This window comes from Hemiscyllium ocellatum, chromosome 4, assembly GCF_020745735.1.
Source record: "Hemiscyllium ocellatum isolate sHemOce1 chromosome 4, sHemOce1.pat.X.cur, whole genome shotgun sequence".
NCBI lineage: Eukaryota > Metazoa > Chordata > Chondrichthyes > Orectolobiformes > Hemiscylliidae > Hemiscyllium > Hemiscyllium ocellatum.
In genome coordinates, this window is record NC_083404.1 from 95100295 (window position 1) to 95121257 (window position 20963).

Consider the following 20963-nt stretch of genomic DNA (forward strand, 5'->3'; position numbering starts at 1 on the left):
AGTATCCTCCAGCGTGAAGTGTGATGCAAAATATTGGTTTACAGGTACAAGTGAGACCAACAGGTCAAAAGAAAGCATTGGGCCACCCCACAAATTCATCATCCAGGAGACATAAGGGACAACTTTTTCACGCAGAGGGTGATGTGTGTATGGAATGAACTGCCAGAGGAAGTGGTGGAGTCTGGTACAATTACAACATTTAAAAGGCAGCTAGATGGGTATCTGAATAGGAAAGATTTAGAGGGGTATGGGCAAAATGCTAACAAAGGGGACTAAATTTCTATTAAATATCTGGTTGGTGTGGATGAGTTAGACCGAAGAGTCTGTTTCCATGCTGTATGTCTCAATGACACCATGTAACCTATCTCCATATCTAGTCAATATGCAGATTCAAATCACCCATGAAAAATTGTAGTGCCCTTTTAAAACACCACTATTGTTTCCTGATTTATATTTTGTCCTACAAATATAAATGTTTGGGGGCCTGTAGGTGATGGTCGTCTTTTCCTTTCTGTTCTTGATTTCCACCTAAACTGTTGTCACATCACCATTGAATGCACCAGTATCACTACCCAGCACGAGATTAGATTCTCTACAGTGTGGAAACAGGCCCTTCAGCCCAACAAGTCCTCACCACTCCTCCGAAGAGAAACCCACCTAAACCCATTCCCTTACCCTATATTTACCCCTGACTAACAGACCTGTGGGCAATTCACCTTATCTGCACATCTTTGGATTGTGGGAGGAAACCGGAGCACCCGGAGGAAACCCACGCAGACACGGGGAGAACATGCAAACTCCACATAGACAGGCGGGAATCGAACCCAGGACGCTGGTGTTGTGAGGCAGCAGTGTTAATCACTGAGCCACCGTGCCGCCCTTACACTTCTAACCTCCTTAATATTAATGATGCTACTCACCTCCTGTCCTTTATTTTTTCCAGAATGTCAAATACCCTTACTATTAAGTTACCAGCCGCTTTCTTTTTGTACCCACGTCTCTGTAATAGCTATCAAATCATATTTATTTATTACTGTTTGTGTCGTCAACTCATCTCCATTGTTACAAATACTATGTGCATTCAGATAAAGAGCCTTTCGGTTAGACATTTTACCATAATCATTTATTCTGGCTCTAAGTTCTGCTGCTTTCTTCTGTTTATGTTTCCTACCCCTTCCTGACACATTTTAATTATTGTTCACCTTTTCACTAACTTGCATGACTACTGTCTTCTTTCTTTTTGACTTTTAAAATACCTTCAATTAAACATAGTCGACAGTGTCCATTAATTATTTTAACAGCTTTCCACATCCCATGGTTCAAATAAAGTTCATTCTAATAGAATACCTCCTACTTTTAATACTGGTGTTAGTGTCCCATGGCTCAAAACACGTCTCTTCAACACTAGTCCTTGAGCCATGTGTTTAGCTCTCTAATCTTATTTATTTGCACATAGTTCAGGTAGTAATCTTGAGATTATTATCTTTGTAGTTCTGCTTTGTAATTTAGCCTGGAGCTTTTCAGGATCCATCAGCAGAACATCTTATCTAGATCTACATATGTCATTTATACATATGTGGACCATTAAAACTGTGGTTCTCCTCCCACTCCAAGTTCTTCCCCAGAAAAGTGTTTTTAACCATGGCACTGGATGGGTAACATAGCTTTTGGGATTCCATGTTTTTGCTACAGAGAACCATATGTGTTCCCTAACTATGATAATGCCTATTATTACTCCATTTCTCTTCTCAGCCCCTACTTGAATGGCACTCTGCACTACAGTCAGTTCTTTCATCCTCTCTGCAGTCTGTGTCATCAATCATAGCAGGTGCAAGAACTTCATGCACCGGCTGAGGCTCCTCCTAAAGTTTGAATGCCAATGCCTGCCTCAATGGTCGTCACTGCCTCTGGCCATGATCATGGACCAAATTTGATGTAATTACTCTAAGGGATTTAACTGTCTCCTGGAACGGTGTATCCAGTTACCTCTTCCCCTTCCTGATGTGCACCAGCTTGGGTACACAGCTTGAACTCCAGCACATCAACTTTGAGGTGATGTTCCTCAATGGACCAACTCTTCTTGTAGATGTGGATCATTGCTGGTGTCAACCAGCTCTCACATATAATAGCTGCAATACATTATCTGCTCAACCACCTTTATTCTAGTTAATTAATTAATTTGAATATTAAGCATTTTGATGGTGAATTTCTTAACTGTGCTCTTCAGCTGTAATAATATCTCCTAACTTTGCCAATAGAGAGAGAAATGGAAGAAATACCTACCTGCTTCCCTCTGATGTCACACTTCAGCTCCAGTAGGTAAAAGCAGGCTGAAGAGGCTACGTGCTGCCAGAGTTTATCTCTCACCATCACTGCTGTTCTTTCACAAACCCACTCCTCCCAATCTGTTTCACAGTCATGCAGATTTGCTGCAGACTTCTCCCAATCTGCCTCTCTATGATGATGGAGTGCTGGATGCTTTTCATAATTCACTTCACAGTGATATTGACATCTTGCACACTCCTCAGTGTCTCTTGTCCCAGATGGAATAATGATCAATTTTGATCGTAAAGGTCTGCAGGAATAGTGCTGTAAAATTTGATGCATAAACTGCTTCTTCATTGTTTGCTGACTTACAAGGAGCTTTCACCAATGTTTCTTGCCCTTTTCTAATTCAGCATTAAGCATCATTGTCATCCTTGGTTCTGTTGGATTTCAGATCGGAGTAAATTGTCCACTAGACTCCTGTATCTGCAGTAAAGTCACTGTAGTTTACCTTTCTCTAGTAGCCTAATTCAAATTTTATTAAAACAGTTCTGCTTCAAGTCAATCATTAGTGCTTGAATAAATTTAAAACAATGTCTACAAAGCAGTGTAAATAAAGCTAGGTATTTTCAGCCTTGTTGTAAGCTAACAATGCAGTTTAGATTTGCAATGTACTATTGGCAATGATCTGTAGTTGATTCATTTCACTCTAATTTGGGGATTCTACTTTTTCTAGATCGGTCGCACAGAGAGAGTTAACAACTGTCTTTCTCCAAAGTTTGCAAAGAAGTTCCTGATAGACTACTGCTTTGAGCAGGTCCAGAAGCTGAAATTCGGAATTTACGATATAGACAATAGAACCATTGATTTGAGTGATGATGACTTCTTGGGAGAACTTGAGTGTACTCTGGGACAGGTAAGTACAAATAAAAACTTTAATTTTTAGTTGCCGTTGAATGATATTTTGCAGACTTTTTACAATACTGAACACCTTAGGTTATTTCTGTTACATTCAGCATTGTTTTTATTTGCTTATTGAATATGGGCAATGCTGGCTAGGCCAGCATTTATAGTCTATTTTTAGTTGCCTGGATGCAGTTAAAATATCAGGCAAATTGCTGAAAGTCTGGATTTAAATGTAAGCCAGGCCACATAAGAATAGCACATTGATGAACTAGATGGGTCTTTTACAATTGGCAATGGTTATGTTAGGCTGGCCTTTTATTTCATGATCCTATGTTCAAATTTCACCATATGGAATGGTGGGATTTGAACCTATGTCCCAGAACATTAGCTTGGCATGTTATATTACCACTACCCTATGGCTTCCCCCAACAGTTGAACAACCCTTTTAAATTAAACAAAAACACCATTTTGGCCTAAATTTTGAGAGAATGTTCAGTGGAGGCTTTTAACATTCAGACGGGGTTTGAGGAGATGAATAGGGAAAACTTGCTTCATTCTTCTTTTGTTTGAGATCAGTAATAAGCATTCTCGAAGGAAGCTGCTCCACAATGATCTGTTGATCACTGTGATGCAGAACTTCCCTTTACCAATAGTAATTTCAACTTGGTGTCCGATTGAGAGGGTTTATAGTTGTATAGTAGCACTATTGTCAGCAAGCAGGATAAGCAATCGATTATAGTGAAGAGTTCTTAGAAACTAGGAAGTTAAATACAAATTGAATGTCTTCACTTTTGATTTAATATTTAAAATAGGGAGATAAAACTGCAAAAGCCAAAATATTATTTAAAAATGATTAAGAATTGTGTAAATATTATTTTCTTAAGGTAGGAATTTTGACATTATACAAATTTTAAGCAAACTATTTCGGCTAGCAAGAGTATTTGGCAGGAGGTATGACATTAGTATGCCGCTACAAACCCAGTTACATCTGATCAAACATGGCACAACCTTTTCAAAGCTCTCTTTCTAATATAAGAGGGTACCTAAACAGCGCATCCTTTGGAAATACATAAAATAACTGACAGGAACTTATGAAATTCCAGTTTATTCTGCTTGTGTGCAGTCTTATGAAATTACTGTAATTTTTGAGAGTGGTGATGCTGAAAGCTGGCTGTTTCACTATTATCACAAAATCTGGCCTTTACAGTTTCAGGGACTGACATGCAATTATTTTGTACAGTGCATATTGCAGTGTCAGTCTTCTAGCTGTCAAAACGTTTTGGCAAAGCAATCTTCTTATGCATTACCCAGTGGAGTGAAAACCAAGTGTCATCTTCAAATGAAGTAGTGATCGAGTGTGGGAACAATCAATTCAAAATGTTTAATGTGTTTCAGCTAAAATTTTAAAATTTGAGCTTTAAGTATTTCCCTTACAAATTCCTACATCTACATTTATAATGGAAATTGCCTATTTATACATGTTACACTGGAACTGTCGCTTCCTGTTCATTGTGATACATCAGTACTTCCAGCCAAGTAATATCCAAAGTACAGCATAAGAAATCTATAGAGGCATCTTTCATTATAAGTAAGGACAAAGCAGTATGTAATGGCAAAATAGGCTTGGTGCATGCAGATGTAAGATGTTTAATATTAATAAGAAAGTTATGTTCTGTTCTTTCACTAAATTTTATGATGAAACCTCTGGTGAACAATGCTTTGTGCAGTAGCAGTCTGCTATCAAAAGACAGTTCAGAGGTCGTAAATTCCTAGTATGATTTTCTACTTGTACAATGGATTTTGAAGTCAAAATGCACAATTTCATTACCTAGCCAATTATGTTTTTTTCTTGTTTGTTTATTTGATCTTATTTATTTTTGTATGTTCTGTCTTGATCTCAATAATGCAACACATGAATCAGAGTTGAGGTAGTATTCTATTCTTTAGACTGTGTAGTTGTATAATTCACAGTATGTTTAGATTTAAGTGTGAGAAACCATTAACATTTCTGTTCACTGATTTATGCCTCTGGTAGTTGTTTTTGTTGGAAAATGTGCACTATAATGAAGTTATTTTTACAGATTGTTTCCAGCAAAAAACTGACCAGACCCCTCATGCTGCGAAATAGAAGACCAGCAGGAAAAGGAACTATCACGGTACAGAGATCAATGTTCTTTTCTTATTTGGTTGTTTGGTGTACAATCAGCAAATGCAGCTAGAATGTAGTTTTAGTATTATGCCAACAACTTTAGGAAAAGTAATTAGTGAATCATACAAACTGTCTTCAGTGTTTTTTTAATTCTTCTCTACTAAACGTTCATGTCTTGTGCTGGAGCTGTCTGACACCTTGCACACATGCCTGAGTTTAGGCTTTAGCCTGCCCAGCTGACATTGCTGGAAGTGTTACTGTTGTCACAGATTAGGGGCTTATTTTGTGTGGGGTTGAATTCTTAACTTGCCTGCTCCTGACAGCAGCCTGATATATGCAGTCCTTGTAATGTTCAAATGCTGTTAATAATTGAATAGTTGCTAGGCAATTTTGAAGCTCAGCTAAATTAAACAAGACATTAGGGCTTTGCACATTCTTGTAAGTTTGAGTTGATAGTTAGGGAAGGAGGTGGCGCCACTGGTAAGGAAGAGCTTCTTTGTTATTGCCACATCAGCCAGTCCTGTCATCTTGTGTTTGTGGAAGTGGTGTTCAGAACATTGCACTCTTCAAGAATATAAACCTTTGTTGCCTTTGAAACTAAAGATTGGTGAATAGCTTGTCATCTAGGATAGTTGAATAATTGGTTAAATATATTTTGTATAACTCATAAGCACAACTTGTTTTTTTTATTGGTTGGAATCCTTTTCTGTAGCATATCTTAAATAGTGTGATGTGTATCTGAAAAGCAAGGAAAAGAGCTGCAAAATGAAGAATTGGAAAAGCTCAATGTGGCTTAGAAACAGTCAGGCAGTTTTAGGAGCACCTAATGCCCAAAATAGGGGACAGGAAATATTTGTGCACTTCTGTCCAGAAGTGCATCCTCTCCTATATTAGATCACAGCAAAATAGGTTGTCTTACCTATGTCAGATGTTTATTGATAAACCTTAAATTGATTAGCTTACTAGACCATTTCAGAGGGCAGTTAAAGGAATGAATGATTTTATTGTCCCATTTAACTAGGGAGACACAGTGAAAACTGTTTTGTTGACACAATCTGGTGCCATTTTGAGTTACAAAAAGAATAAAAAGAAAGTACTTCGGTAGAGTTCACCTTCATTGGCCAGAGTCCCAAATATGGTTTCAGGGCTTCAGGAAAGTCTCTGCAAGGTAAACGTCAAGGATTCTCCACTCCAGTACAGCAACGGCAATGCTGAAGCCCAAGGACACAGTGGCTCTGCATGCTGCAATTGCACCAACACTGGCAAGAATCCCCGTTCTGGACTGAATGCAACCAGGAGTCCCACTCCAGGGGAGTCATTGCTCCAAGTCTACCAGAGCCAGGAGTCCACTCTCTGCCATCGCTGCAGCCAACATCAAGAGTCCAGGCTCCGGGCCTACCAAATCCAGGAGACCCAGCTGTGAACATTGATACTGCCAAGAGTCCAGACTTCAAATCCACTCTAGCCAGGAGTCACCGCTCTGGATACTGACACTGCCAATGCCCCACTGCCATGAGTCCACAGACTGGTCACCACAACCACCCCAACACTGCTGTGGAGCTTGAGTCACAAGTAGGCCTGACTGCAATGTATGGCATATCTCCTTCCCTAAAAAGATATTGTTGAACCAAATGGGTTTAACAATGAAATGATTGCAGTTTCATCACTGAGTCTATGGCCACAGTTTTTTCCCCCTGGAAGGCGGTAAGAGGTATGACAAAAGAGAAGATCACTAAACGAGTTGACCCGGAATGATTCTAGCCCCCTTTTTGCCACCTCACCAACTAAGGATTGGGCAAGATGATCCACTGGGACCTTTCTCAGCTTGCCAACAACCAAGGCCCTTCAAGGTGGTTAACTAGCCGCTCAGCCTGTCACCTCCTGATGCGTGCTGAGTTTCAGCTGGAGTCGGGGTAACTCCATTTGTTCCAATCTGGGGACAATTGGGAACACAGAGGAGGGGGTGGGGAAATAGTTTTTAGTAATGAAGAAAAATGATCTATCTTCTCCCACTGTCTGATTCCCTGAAGAGTAGGCCTTGACCAGCTATCTTCAGCTGGAAGCTGCCACCTACTGGTGGATGCTGCTATCAAGGCCTGTGATAGTCCAAAATGCTTGCAAAGCTCACCTGCCAGCTGTTGAGTTGATTAACATACAATACAATGAGCTTTCACCATCTGGGTGCAGTGAGTTAGCGGACACCTAACACATTGTTTCCCACACAGTCTCTAAAAGGGAAAGTATCGGCCATTCCAGATTTGTTTTTAACTAATTGACTATTTAAGTGAATGTGTATCTGAAAGCAGCAGCAATGCACCTCCCTTCTGCGCATTAAAGGACCCTCTTTATGGCCACTGCTATCCCTGTACATCCCAGGCACAGAGATCACAAACCTCTGTTGTTTAAAGTTCCGAGGCCCACATGCTCTATTCTCAATCAGTCTCTCAAATCCACTTTACGGAATCCATTCCATGCTAACAGTAGCTCATTTCTGACCAGCTTTTCCATTCTTTATGAGCAGACTGTACTGCTGTTCCATTGTACCATTGCAACATTATCCAGTGCTCAACACCAAAGCCATTTTTGACCTCATCACTGTGAGTCCAGGCATTCACCCTGTGCTCCCTGCACCTATAGGGATGATTGATCCTGAACTTTTCTTGATTTTTGGAGCAAGGCTTCTGGTTCAGATATTTGTGGCATAGTCATAGAAATGTACAGCATGAAACAGACGCTTCGGTCCAACCCATCCATGCCGACCAGATATCCCAATCCAATCTAGTCCCACCTTCCATCACCTGGCCCATATCCCTCCAAACCCTTCCTATTCATATACCCATCCAAATGCCTCTTAAATGTTGCAATTGTACCAGCCTCCCCCACATCCTTTGGCAGCTCATTCCATACACATACCACCCTCTGCGTGAAAAAGTTGCCCCTTGGGTCTTTTTTATATCTTTCCCATCTCACCCTAAACCTATGCCCTCTAGTTCTGGACTCCCTGATCCCAGGGAGAAGACTTTGTCTATTTATCCTATCCATGCCCCTCATAATTTTGTAAACCTCTATAAGGTCACCCCTCAGCCTCCGACGCTCCAGGGAAAACAGCCCCAGCTTGTTCAGCCTCTTCCTGTAGCTCAGATTCTCCAACCCTGGCAACATCTTTCTAAATCTTTTCTGAACCCTTTCAAGTTTCACAACATCTTTCCGATAGGAAGGAGACCAGAATTGCATGCAATATTCCAACAGTGGCCTAACCAATGTCCTGTACAGCCGCAACATGACCTCCCAACTCCAGTACTCAATACTCTGACCAATAAAGGAAAGCATACCAAATGCATTCTTCACTATCCTATCTACCTGCGACTCCACTTTCAAGGAGCTATGAACCTGTACTCCAAGGTCTCTTTGTTCAGCAGCACTCCCTAGGACCTTACCTAGTCCTGCTAAGATTTGCTTTCCCAAAATGCAACACCTCGCATTTAATTGAATTAAACTCCATCTGCCACTTCTCAACCCATTGGCCCCATCTGGTCCACATCCTGTTGTAATCTGAGGTAACCCTCTTCACTGTCCTCTACACCTCCAATTTTGGTGTCATCTCCAAACTTAGTAACTGTACCTCTTATGCTCGCATCCAAATCATTCATGTAAATGACAAAAAGTAGAGGGCCCAGCACCAATCCTTGTGGCACTCCACTGATCACAGACCTCCAGTCTGAAAAACAACCCTCCACCACCACCCTCTGTCTTCTACCTTTGAGCCAGTTCAGTATCCAAATGGCTAGTTCTCCCTGTATTCCATGAGATCTAATCTTGCTAATCAGTCTCCCATGGGGAACCTTGTTGAACACCTTACTGAAGTCTATATAGATCACATCTACTGCTCTGTCCTCATCTGTCTTCTTTGTTACTTCTTCAAAAAACTCAATCAAGTTTGTGAGACATGATTTCCCACGCACAAAGCCATATTGACTATCCTGAATCAGTCCTTGCCTTTTCAAATACATGTACATCCTGTCCCTCAGGACTCTGTCCAACAACATGGCCACCGCTGAGGTCAGGCTCACCGGTCTATAGTTCCCTCGCTTGTCTTTACCGCCCTTCTGAAATAATGTACCACCTTTGCCAACCTCCAGTCTTCCAGCACCTCACCTGCGACTTTCGATGATACAAATATCTCAGCAAGAGGCCCAGCAATCACTTCTGGAGCTTCCCACAGAGTTCTCAGGTACACCTAATCAGGTCCTGGGGATTTATCCACCTTTAACCGTTTCAAGACATCCAGCACTTCCTCCTCTGTAATCTGGACATTTTGCAAGATGTCACCATCTATTTCCCTACTGTCTATATCTTCCATATCCTTTTCCACAGCAAATACTGATGCAAAATATTCATTTAGTATCTCCCCCATTTTTTGTGACTCCACACAAAGGCCGCTTTGCTGATTCTCTCCCTAGTTACCCTTTTGTCCTCAATATATTTGTAAAATCCCTTTGGATTCTCCTTAATTCTATTTGCCAAAGCTATCTCATGTCCCTGTTTTGCCCTCCTGATTTCCCTCCTAAGTATACTCCTCCTTTCTTTATACTCTACTCAGGATTCACTCGATCTATCCTGTCTACACCTGACATATGCTTCCTTCTTTTTCTTAACCAAACCCTCAATTTCTTTAGTCATCCAGCATTATGTATACCTACCAGCCTTCCCTTTCACCCTGACAGGAATATACTTTCTCTGGATTCTCATTATCTCATTTCTGAATACTTCCCATTTCCAGTCGTCCCTTTACCTCCGAACATGTGCCTCCAATCAACTTTTGAAAGTTCTTGCCTAATACCGTCAAAATTGGCCTTTCTCCAATTTAGAACTTCAACTTTTAGATCTGGTCTATCCTTTTCCATCACTCTTTTAAAACAAATAGAATTATGGTCGCTGGCCTCAAAGTGCTCCCCCACTGACACCTCAGTCACCTGCCCTGCCTTATTTTCCAAGAGTAGGTCAAGTTTTGCACCTTCTCTAGTAGGTACATCCACATACTGAATCAGAAAATTGTCTTGTACACACTTAAGAAATTCCTCTCCATCTAAACCTTTAACACTATGGCAGTCCCAGTCTATGTTTGGAAAGTTAAAATCCCCTATCATAACTACCCTATTATTCTTACAGATAGCTGAGATCTCCTTACAAGTTTGCTTCTCAATTTTACTCTGACTATAGGCGGTCTATAATACAATCCCAATAATGTGATCATCCCTTTCTTATTTCTCAGTTCCATCCAAATAACTTCCCTGGATGTAATTCCGGGAATATCCTCCCTCAGCACATCTGTAATGTTATGCCTTATCAAAAATGCCACTCCCCCTCCCCTCTTGCCTCCCTTTCTATCCTTCCTGTAGCATTTGTATCCTGGAACATTAAGCTGCCAGTCCTGCCCAACCCTGAGCCATGTTTCCATAATTGCTATGATATCCCAGTCCCATGTTCCTAACCATGCCCTGAGTTCATCTGCCTTCCCTGTTAGGCCCCTTGCATTGAAATAAATGCAGTTTAATTTTTTAGTCCTACCTTGTCCCTGCCTGCCCTGACTGTTTGACTCACTTCTGTTCTCAGCTGTACCCGTCTCAGACTGATCTCTTTCCTCATTATCTCCGTGGGTCCCACCTCCCACCCCACCTTACTAGTTTGAATCCTCCCAAGCAGTCCTAGCAAATTTCCCTGCCAGTATATTAGTCCCCTTCCAATTTAGGTGCAATCCATTCTTCTTGTACAGGTCACTTCTACCCCAAAAGAGATTCCAATTATCCAAAAATGTGAATCCTTCTCCCATACACCAGCTCCTCAGCCATGCATTCATCTGCTCTATCCTCCTATTCCTGCTCTCACTAGCTCGTAGCACTGGGAGTAATCCAGATATTACTACCCTTGAGGACCTCCTTTTTAAACTTCTGCCTAACTGTCTGCAATCTCCCTTCAGAATCTCAACCTTTTCCCTTCCTATGACTTGGTTCCAATGTGGACAATGACCTCTTGCTGGCCCCTCTTCCCCGTGAGAACATTCTGCACCCTCTCTGTGACATCCTTGATCCTGGCACCAGGGACATAACACACCATTCTGCTTTTTCTCTGCCAGCCAGAAATGTCTGTCCATACCTCTGACTACAGAATCCCCTAACACAATTGATCTCTTGGAAGCCGACGTACCCCTCGTTGCATTAGAGCCAGTCTCAATAGCAGAAACTTGGCTGTTCGTGCTACGTTTCCCTGAGAATTCATCACCCCTTACATTTTCCAAAACAGCAGACCTGTTTGAAATGGGTATATCCACAAAAGACTCCTGCACTAGCTGCCTATCTCTCTTACCCTTCCTGGAGTTAACCCATCTGTGTGACTGTATCTGAGACTTTTCCCCTCTTCCTGTAACTGCCATCCATCACATACTGTTGCTGTTGCTGTTGCAAATTCCTCATCGCTTCTATCTGATCATTTTGTTGTTAATTGGTTTGTATTGTGTTCTTTATTTTCATACCTAAGATTTTTGCAGAAGAAGTGAAAGATAGCCGGGTGGTAAACTTTGAAGCTCAAGCACGGTCTCTGGATAAAAAGGTAGGTTTTTTATATATATGTAGAAATTAAAAATAGGCACTTGGTCCTTTAAGGAAAGACAAAAGATTCACCAATGATTTTGGTAGAACCCTTCCATTGGCACTCTTGCCTGTCATTTGTTTCAGATTAGCCTTTATAAGTTATTGCTTTATAAGCTATTATAAGTTTTGCCTTTTACTTCTGGGATTTATGAAGAGTATTATTTATTCAGTGATTGTCAGCTCAGATTTTCAATCTGGTAATAACATTTGTTCCATTGTATAACACTTGTGCTGGTGGTGATTAGGATTTCTTCGGGAAGTCAGATCCATATTTAGAATTCTACAAACAGACTGAAGATGGAAGATGGCAAATGGTGCATCGAACAGAGGTGAGAGTTACAATTTGAAGAGCTAATGCAAACATGTTAGCTCTTGTTTCTAATGAGCTATTGTCTATAAGCAAGTCATTTTAACTAACTTGTTGAATCTGGAGAGGATGGGAGGATCAAGAACTTGTGGTTACTGCTTAAAAGTAAGAGGTCACTCACTTAAACAAATTCACTGATCTTTTTAAATGAAATTGCAATAGTGTCATTTAATAACACAGCACATTGTATCGGAAAAAAAATGCAGCTTTTAAAATGAAGTGATAGCTATTGTATGAAGATCAAATATTATTTTTCAATTATTGTGGTAATATCTCTGACAAATTAAAATTCTGCTTCTCAAATCTATACATTTACTGAAGCATGAGACCAGTCAAACCAAACATCTGTGTTCACTGTTAGTATTCGTGAACTGTGATCATTTCAAGTGGTAGTTTAAGACTTTAAAATAAAATTGTAGTTTCATGTTTTAGTATTTCATTTTTCAACCAGAAATCGTATTCATGTTGGCAATAAATGTGATAACATTAGTGGGCAGCACAGTGGCACAGTGGTTAGCAGTGCTGCCTCACAGCGCCAGAGACCCGGGTTCATTTCCCGCCTCAGGTGACTGACTGTGTGGAGTTTGCTCATTCTCCCCATGTCTGCGTGGGTTTCCTCCGGGTGCTCCAGTTTCGTCCCACAGTCCAAAAATATGCAGGTCAGGTGAAGTGGCCTTACTAAATTGCCCGTAGTGTTAGGTGAAGGGGTAAATGTAGGGAAGTGGGTCTGGGTGGGTTGCACTTCGGCAGGTCAGTGTGGACTTGTTGGGCCGAAGGACCTGTTTCCACACTGTAAGTAATCTAATCTAATCTAATATTCTTTAATCAGCTTTATTCCAGGGATAGATCATACACCAGTGTGTGTAAACCTGTTTGCACAAAATCAATGAAAAAATCTGATTGAACTTCTGCACAGATCTCTCAGAATTGTAATGGCATAGAAGGAAGCCCTTCAGCCCATTGTTTCAGCATGGATTTGATTACCTAGTACTGATCACCTGCCTCTTCCTATATTCCTGCACACTACTTCTATCTAAATGATCATCCAATGCCCTCTCAAAGGCCTCAATTGAACTTGCTTCCTCCATATGTACAGACAGTGCATTCCACACCTTGAGTACTCAGTGTGAAAAAGTTTTTTCCTCACATTACCATTGCTTTGTTTGCACATCACTTTAAATCTATTCCCTGTCATTCTTCTTCTCTTTTAAGAGTGGGAACAGCTTCTCCCTATCTACTCTATCTAGCCCTATCCATACTTTGAAAACCTCTATCAGATCTCCTGTTAATTGTCTTCCCTCCGGGGAGAACAGCCCCTACTCCTTCAAGCTCTCCTCTTCATTGAAGTTTCTCAATTCTGGAACTGTTCTTGTAAATCGCTTCCGCACTGTCTTCAATGTGTTTGCATCTTTTCTGTCATGTGAATCCCACAAGGGATTATGATAGATTTTATAAAAAAATTAAAGCAATACTTTTGTGATATTATCTTATTGTATTTTCTACCTTATTTTTCAGGTAATAAAGAATAACCTGAATCCAAGCTGGAAACCTTTTAGAATTCCTCTGCGGTCTCTGTGTAATGGGGACTTAGAGAGGTCTATCAAGGTACTTTACATTTTTCTGTATATTGAAGCGGAAATAAATACTTGCCATATTTTAATAGTATTGACTTCTTCTAAAAAGATTTAGCATATTTAATTGTCTTATGTAAATGATAAGTTCCTCAGGGTAGTATCTAGATCCAACCATCTTCAGCTGCTTCTTGATTAACCTTCTCTCCATCATAAGGTCAGAAGTGAGGATGTTTGCCAATGAGCATCATTCCTGAATTCTCAGATACTAAAGCAGTCCATTTTCAGATGCAACAAGATCTGGACAATGTTCAGATTTGGACTGACAAGTGGAAAGTAACATCATGCCATACAAATGACAGGCAATGCCCAACTCCAAAAGAGACAATTTAACTTACCACCTCTTGACATTCAATGGTGTTATCGTCACTGAGTTCCCCACTAGCAATATCCTGCAAGTTGCCATTGACCAGAAACTCAATTTGACTCCCTCTATAAATACAGCTTAGAAGACTGGAAGGTCAGAGGCTAGGAATATTGCAGCAAGTATCTCACCATCTGCCTTCCCATACCTTGTTCACCATCTACAAGATACAAGTCAGGAGTGTGATGGAATAGTCGCCACTGAATGGGCACAGCTCCAACAACACTCGAAGCTTGACACCAATGGGAACAAAACGGCCTGCTTGATTAGCATCACATCCGCAAACATCCACTCCTTACATCACTGATACTGTCTACACAGTGCACTGCAGAAATTAACCAAAGATCCTTAGGCAATACTTTCCAAGCCCACAACTACTTTCAGCTAGAAGGACAAGGGCGGCAGAACACCAATACCTGCAAGTTCTTCGCAAACCCACTAACAGTCTTGACTTGGATGTATACCAACAGCTCGTGGACTGCAGTGATTCAGGAAGATAGCTCACCATCACTTTAAGAGCAACTAGGGGCAGGTAATAAATGCTGGCCCAGCTAATGATGCCTCGTGATTAAATAAAAGAAAACACATTAACAAATGTGTCCATGTGAATACTGGTACAGCCATCTATTCTTATCATTCTTAATACATCAGCAATACCGATACATGTGAATAAGATTGTTTTAGGTGCTCAAGTTCCAAATGCTGATGACACTTCATGACCAATTTGCATAAAATCTAACCATTAGATCACCATCTATTACTTCTGAAAACCTCATCATATGAATGAAGTTGCACCTAACATACCAGCTTTTACCTATCTGACATTTTCAATACTTAACAATGATGACTTATCCTGCAGCTTGCCACGTTACTCAAAGCTTTTGCAATTTTGCTCTGAGAATTATACAAAACCAATGCTTCAACAAGAAGGGAATGCATGGAGGAAAGTTGCACTTATCAATGGCAATAGGCTGTTTAATACTAACAATTAAAGATAGCAGAGTGTGATAACTTGAAAATAGCAATTTTACGGCTTTCAACAAAATGTGATTTTAATCTTTTTCAGGTGGATTGTTATGACTATGACAATGATGGCTCACATGATCTAATTGGCATATTTGAGACTAATATGACTAAACTACTGGGAGCATCCTACAATTCACCGGTAGGTTTGTGAATAAAATTGTAAGAATGTATAGCAATAGAAATAGCATTCACTCAACCACAAGCCTCTGCTCACCATTTGTCTCCTCCCAGTCCATCTACTTAATCTCACCACTTTACATTCCTTTTCTCACACATACTTGTCTGATTTCCTTTTGAAAGCATTAATCTGCGTTTACCTCAACCACTTCCTGTAGTCGTGTTTCCATGTTCTAACCACCCCCAAAGTAAATACATTTTTTCTTAAGTACCCTAGATTTATTAGTAAATATCTTGTAGTTAAGGTCCATTATTTTTGTTATTTCTGTTCAGCTATAAATTGCAATATCTCTGTAGATACTTTTGAAACTATAATGCCCTAAAGGAGTAACTTTAAGATTTGGTACATTAACCGGAGAACTTTTCCAATCAGGAATATAATTTAAATATTGAAGTACATCCCATTTTTGAACATTAACTCAAGAAAATTGGATATACTGGCACAGTTTCTGTTTGCAAGTAGGAATTTCCACTAGGTACATAAAGATGTTAGACACATTCTATTTTGCTCTAATGCTTATATTTTAATAGTGCCTAAATTCCCTAAAAAATTTAAATGTTGAATATACCCATGTTGACTATGCTTTTATGGAATTCGTAGAATCCCTATGGAGCAGATAGGCCCTCTGAAGAGCAACCCACCCCTATCCCTGTAACCCTTGCATTTACCGTTGCTAATCCGCCTAGCCTGCACATCCCTGGATAGGGCAATTTAGCATGGCCAGTTCACTTAACCTGCACATCTTTGGACTGTGGAAGGAAACCAGAGCACTCAGCGGAACCCCAAGCAGATATGGGGAGAGTGTGCAAACTCTACGCAGACAGTCATCCAAAGCTATGGCACAACAGTGCTAATCACTGTGCTACCCTGAATTATAGCTGATGAAATTTGTTGCACCACGTAACAAAATCACATTTTTGATGAATGATTAAATTTTCATTAAGTTGCTAATTTGTTCGGATACGTGATGCCCAGTATGTAAATACCAAGTCTCCCTAGGTATTGAGGTTCTACCTATCCCAGGTCTTGCGAAGAATGGGCCTACCCTCCCTGCTACGGAACGCTCCAAGTAGTTGGACTGTACCATATCACCTGTGCTTCATGGAGAAACTTGTGAAGAAAAACACCTTTGACCACAAGTTCATCAGGAAGTGGTCAGCACAGTGTCCTTGAGACCCTTCACGAAAAGGAGAGGTTGTCCCCTGTCTAGCGGTTCCCTGGGCAGACTGTCAAAGCCATTTGGCAGAATGCCTCCTCGCCAAAACTTTCAAACAAGCACCTGGACATCGCTTGGCTGGTGATGAGAAGGGCCCCTCACTGAGTGATCCTTTATGCATGCCTGGACTCCCTGCGCCACCACAAACTGTCCTCAAAGCGGTGGTGGAGGGGACAAGACTGTTACACATCTCCTTCTGGAATGTGCCTATGCAAAGGATGTCTGGAGAAAGATGCAGTGGTTTGTGTCGAGGTTCGTCCTGAGAAGCTCCATGACGTGGGATGCCATGCTCTACGGTCTGTTCCCCAGGAAACACACTGAGACGAACATCAACTGCGCTTGGAGGGCCATCAGCTTGGTGAAAGACGCTTTTTGATCTGCCCAAACCTTGCTGGTCTTCCAGTTGAAGGAATTGAGTCTGACTGAGTGTTCAGATCGGCACATTTCAAGGTCTAGGAGTACGTGCTGAGGGACGCGCTGAAGCTTGGGGCAGCTGTCGCCAAGGTGTGGTGGGGCAAGACCATTGTGTAAGGTCCTTCTGTTGAAGAATAACGGGGTCCATTCAGTGATTGGGCCCCACTGATGCCCCATCTAAAAGCCAAGAGGTTGATTGTAAACATAGAGAATTGTAAACATCAACGATGCAATTTGTTCTCTGAAAGTAAAGACAGTATACATCTGAACAGCATCAGTATAAATGTAGTTTTTTAGTAGATGCAGTCAAATAGTGGCAGGTTAAAGGACAGAAGAAATAATGGTGCATTCAGTGAAGTATTTCAATAACAATGTTTTTGCATGTGATTTAGCTCGACTGCTGTGAGGGTGGACTGTGAAATTGTGGGTGAGAAATCTGTCCTGCTGATACTGTCTGTACGTTGATCTGGTATTTTAGTAATTTACTTTGATAGTTCTACATTTTTATGGTTACAAATGGCATTATATGTAACTGTAATCATTCCGTTGATCAGATCTGATTTTTATTTACGGTTGATGATATACTGTAGATGTGGCAATTAGTTCTGTATGTTGTGTGGAAAAGAATAACACCAGAATTTTGACTACATATTCTTCACTACCATTATTAACATTGTTGAATTAGCTGCTGGTATATCAGTGAGCAAGACGAGTAAGAAATGCATTCATGTAAATATGCATATCCTCTACAGAAGCTATTTGATCTCTTCAATTCCTTCCTTCTCCTTGGTCGCTGGTTCAAGCTTCTCCTAAGGTTGCCCCTGAACTTGCTTCATTCTCTGTGTATTTCCTCTCATGCGCCTCTTGTACATGCAGATGACCAACTCTGTAGGGGAAAGAATAGGTACATTTTGCAAGGCTGCAGATAAAACTGGAGGGCAGGGGTGCACGGTTTGTTGGCAGAATCAAAGAAGTGGATCAGGTTTGTGTCCTGCTAGATCTGGTGGGATGTTTTGAGAGGGTTGGAAGGTGTCGACGGATGGTGGTTTGGAGGGTTTTTCGTAAGAGTTGGACGGGGGAGACATGATGCTATCACTGCTGCTGTTCATGTGTGGCTGTGTGCACAAATGAAGACACTGGGCAGAATGAGGACACATGGCAAGCCTGGACACACCCATCAAGGAAAATTCTGCAACAATCCTGGAAAGTCCAGAACAAGTGGTCATCCTGTGTCCGTAGCACCCACCCACCTGCTCTTTGATTATCTTCCCACTAAATTGCTGATCATCCATCTTCCCATACTGGCCCCTGGCATAGCTAATAGTGTTAATAGATCCTTCTACTAGACACTGTCTCACTTATGTTCAAATTTGGTGTAAAGTCTCAAAGGCTCCCATTTAAAAAACAGATGAACCCAGCCTCAACTCCTACCCCTGAGACCTTGCTGGATTTGCTTGAAAGTATCATTGATTACCAAATTGGTGCCCATCTTTATTATAGCTCTATATTTCAATTCCCTCAACAGGCTTCTAGGACTGAAATTTACTTTATAAAAATCACAAATTACTGCTCATGGAACTGTGGCCATGGTAAAGTATCCTTCATTCTTATCAACCGGTCTGCAGTGTTTGACATGGTTGACCACAGACCATGCTGTATTTCAGGATTATCACTGTATTTGCCTGGATCTGTTCTTATATAATCCAATTGCGGATCATCTGTAATGACTTCCTACCCACATCATTATCTCTATAGTATCCGCAGGGTGCTCATTCTTGATCTTCTCTATTTCTCACTCACCTGTATACTGCCCTTAGCCACCATTATCCAAAAAATACAACTTCAGATCGCATATGCTCATGCTGCCAATACTTGGTTCTACCCCACTATCAGAGTTGAACTTCAGAGTGAGGCAGGATTGAGGATTGATAGTGAAGCAACATTTGACTGACTGATGCATCAAGGAACACTAGCAAATCTAAAGCCAATGGGAATCATGGAGAAAATTATAAAGGAAGATGGTTTTAAAAGGTCTGTCATCTCAGTCCCAAGGAAATATCTATAGGATTTTTGACCTCAACTATTTTCAGCTTCTTCAATAACATTTCGTCTCTTGTAAGGTCAGAAGTGGAGATGTTCACTGATGATTGCACAACATTCCGCACCATTCATGACTCAGGTACTGAAGTAGTTACTGTCTAAATGCACCAAGACTTGAACAACACCAAGGCTTCATCCAATAAGTGTCAAGTAATGTTCTTGCCATAAAAATATCAGGTAATGACCCATCTTCAGCAAGAGAAAACCTAAATATCTCCCCTCTATTCATTACCATCACTGCATCTAGAACATAGAACAGGCCCTTCAGCCCATGATGTTGTGCCGAACATTTGTCCTAGCTTAAGCACCTATCCATGTACCTATCCAATTGCCGCTTGAAGGTCACCATTGATTCTGACCCTGCCACTCCCACAGGCAGCGCATTCCATGCTCCCACCACTCTCTGGGTAAAGAACTTACCCCTGACATCCACCCTTCACCTTAAATTTATGTCCCCTTGTAACACTCTGTTGTACCCGGGGGAAAAGTCTCTGACTGTCTATCTATTCCCCGATCATCTTATAAACCTCTATCAAGTCACCCCTCGTCCTTCGCCATTCCAATGAGAAAAGGTCTAGCATTCTCAACCTATCCTCATACGATCTATTCTCCATTCCAGGCAACATCCTGGTAAATCTCCTCTGCACCCTATCCAAAGCTTCCACATCTTTCCTAAACTGAGGCAACCAGAACTGCACACAGTACTCCAAATGTGGCCTTACCAAGGCCCTGTACAGCTGCAACATCACCTCACGACTCTTGAATTCAATCCCTCTGCTAATGAACGCTGATACACCATAAGCCTTCTTACAAGCTCTATCCACCTTAGTGGCAACTTTCAAAGAGCTATGGACATAGACCCCAAGATCCCTCTGCTCCACCACCTTACTAAGAACCCTACCGTTAACCTTGTATTCCGCATTCTTATTTGTCCTTCCAAAATGGACAACCTCACACTTGACAGGGTTGAACTCCATCTGCCACTCCTCAGCCCAGCTCTGCATCATATCTAAGTCCCTTTGCAGCCGACAACAGCCCTCCTCACTATCCGCAACTCCACCAATCTTCGTATTGTCTGCAAATTTACTGACCCACCCATTCGACTCCCTCTTCCAAGTCATGAATAAAAATTACAAACAACAGAGGATGCAGAACTGATTCCTGCGGAACTCCACTTGTAACTGGACTCCAGGCTGAATATTTACCATCTACCACCACTCTCTGACTGCGACCAGTTAGCCAGTTCTCTATCCAACTGGCCAAATTTCCCACTATCCCATGCCTCCTGACTTTCCGCATAAGCCTACCATGTCACTAGATCAAAATTGTGGAACTCCCTAACAGTACTGCCCCAGGGTCCCAAGGATGGCACAGCTCCATCTCCAATTAGGGAAATTAAGAATCGACGTTAAATGCTGGTTTGGTCAACAATGTCTACACAGCATGAATGGAAAAGGAAACAAATTGTCTTAATTGTGTCTTTGTTTCTAATTTGCTTAACGTTTTGTCTGATACCTTATACTGGATGAGCATAAATGTCCTCCAAATAAATATTGAGCAGGCTGAAGCCATTGCTTTAAAACTCACCCACATATTCCATTCCAAACTCACCAAAACCTCCTTCCCCTTGGCATCTTTGTGAGGCTGATCCAGACTGGGCTTGATGGAATATTGCGCATCAAGATAAACCTCTGACCACA

General features: G+C 41.2%; 1 protein-coding gene across 1 annotated transcript in view; it reads left to right on the forward strand.

Annotated features, from left to right (window-relative positions):
* The window catches only part of LOC132815012 (copine-3-like), a 48525-nt gene that overhangs the window by 10647 nt on the left and 16915 nt on the right, over positions 1-20963 (forward strand). Inside the window, exons 3-8 of the mRNA XM_060823640.1 lie at positions 3002-3181; positions 5253-5327; positions 11855-11926; positions 12213-12296; positions 13850-13939; positions 15396-15494. Of these exons, the coding sequence (XP_060679623.1) occupies positions 3002-3181; positions 5253-5327; positions 11855-11926; positions 12213-12296; positions 13850-13939; positions 15396-15494 (600 nt within the window). The remainder of the gene's footprint in view (positions 1-3001; positions 3182-5252; positions 5328-11854; positions 11927-12212; positions 12297-13849; positions 13940-15395; positions 15495-20963) is intronic.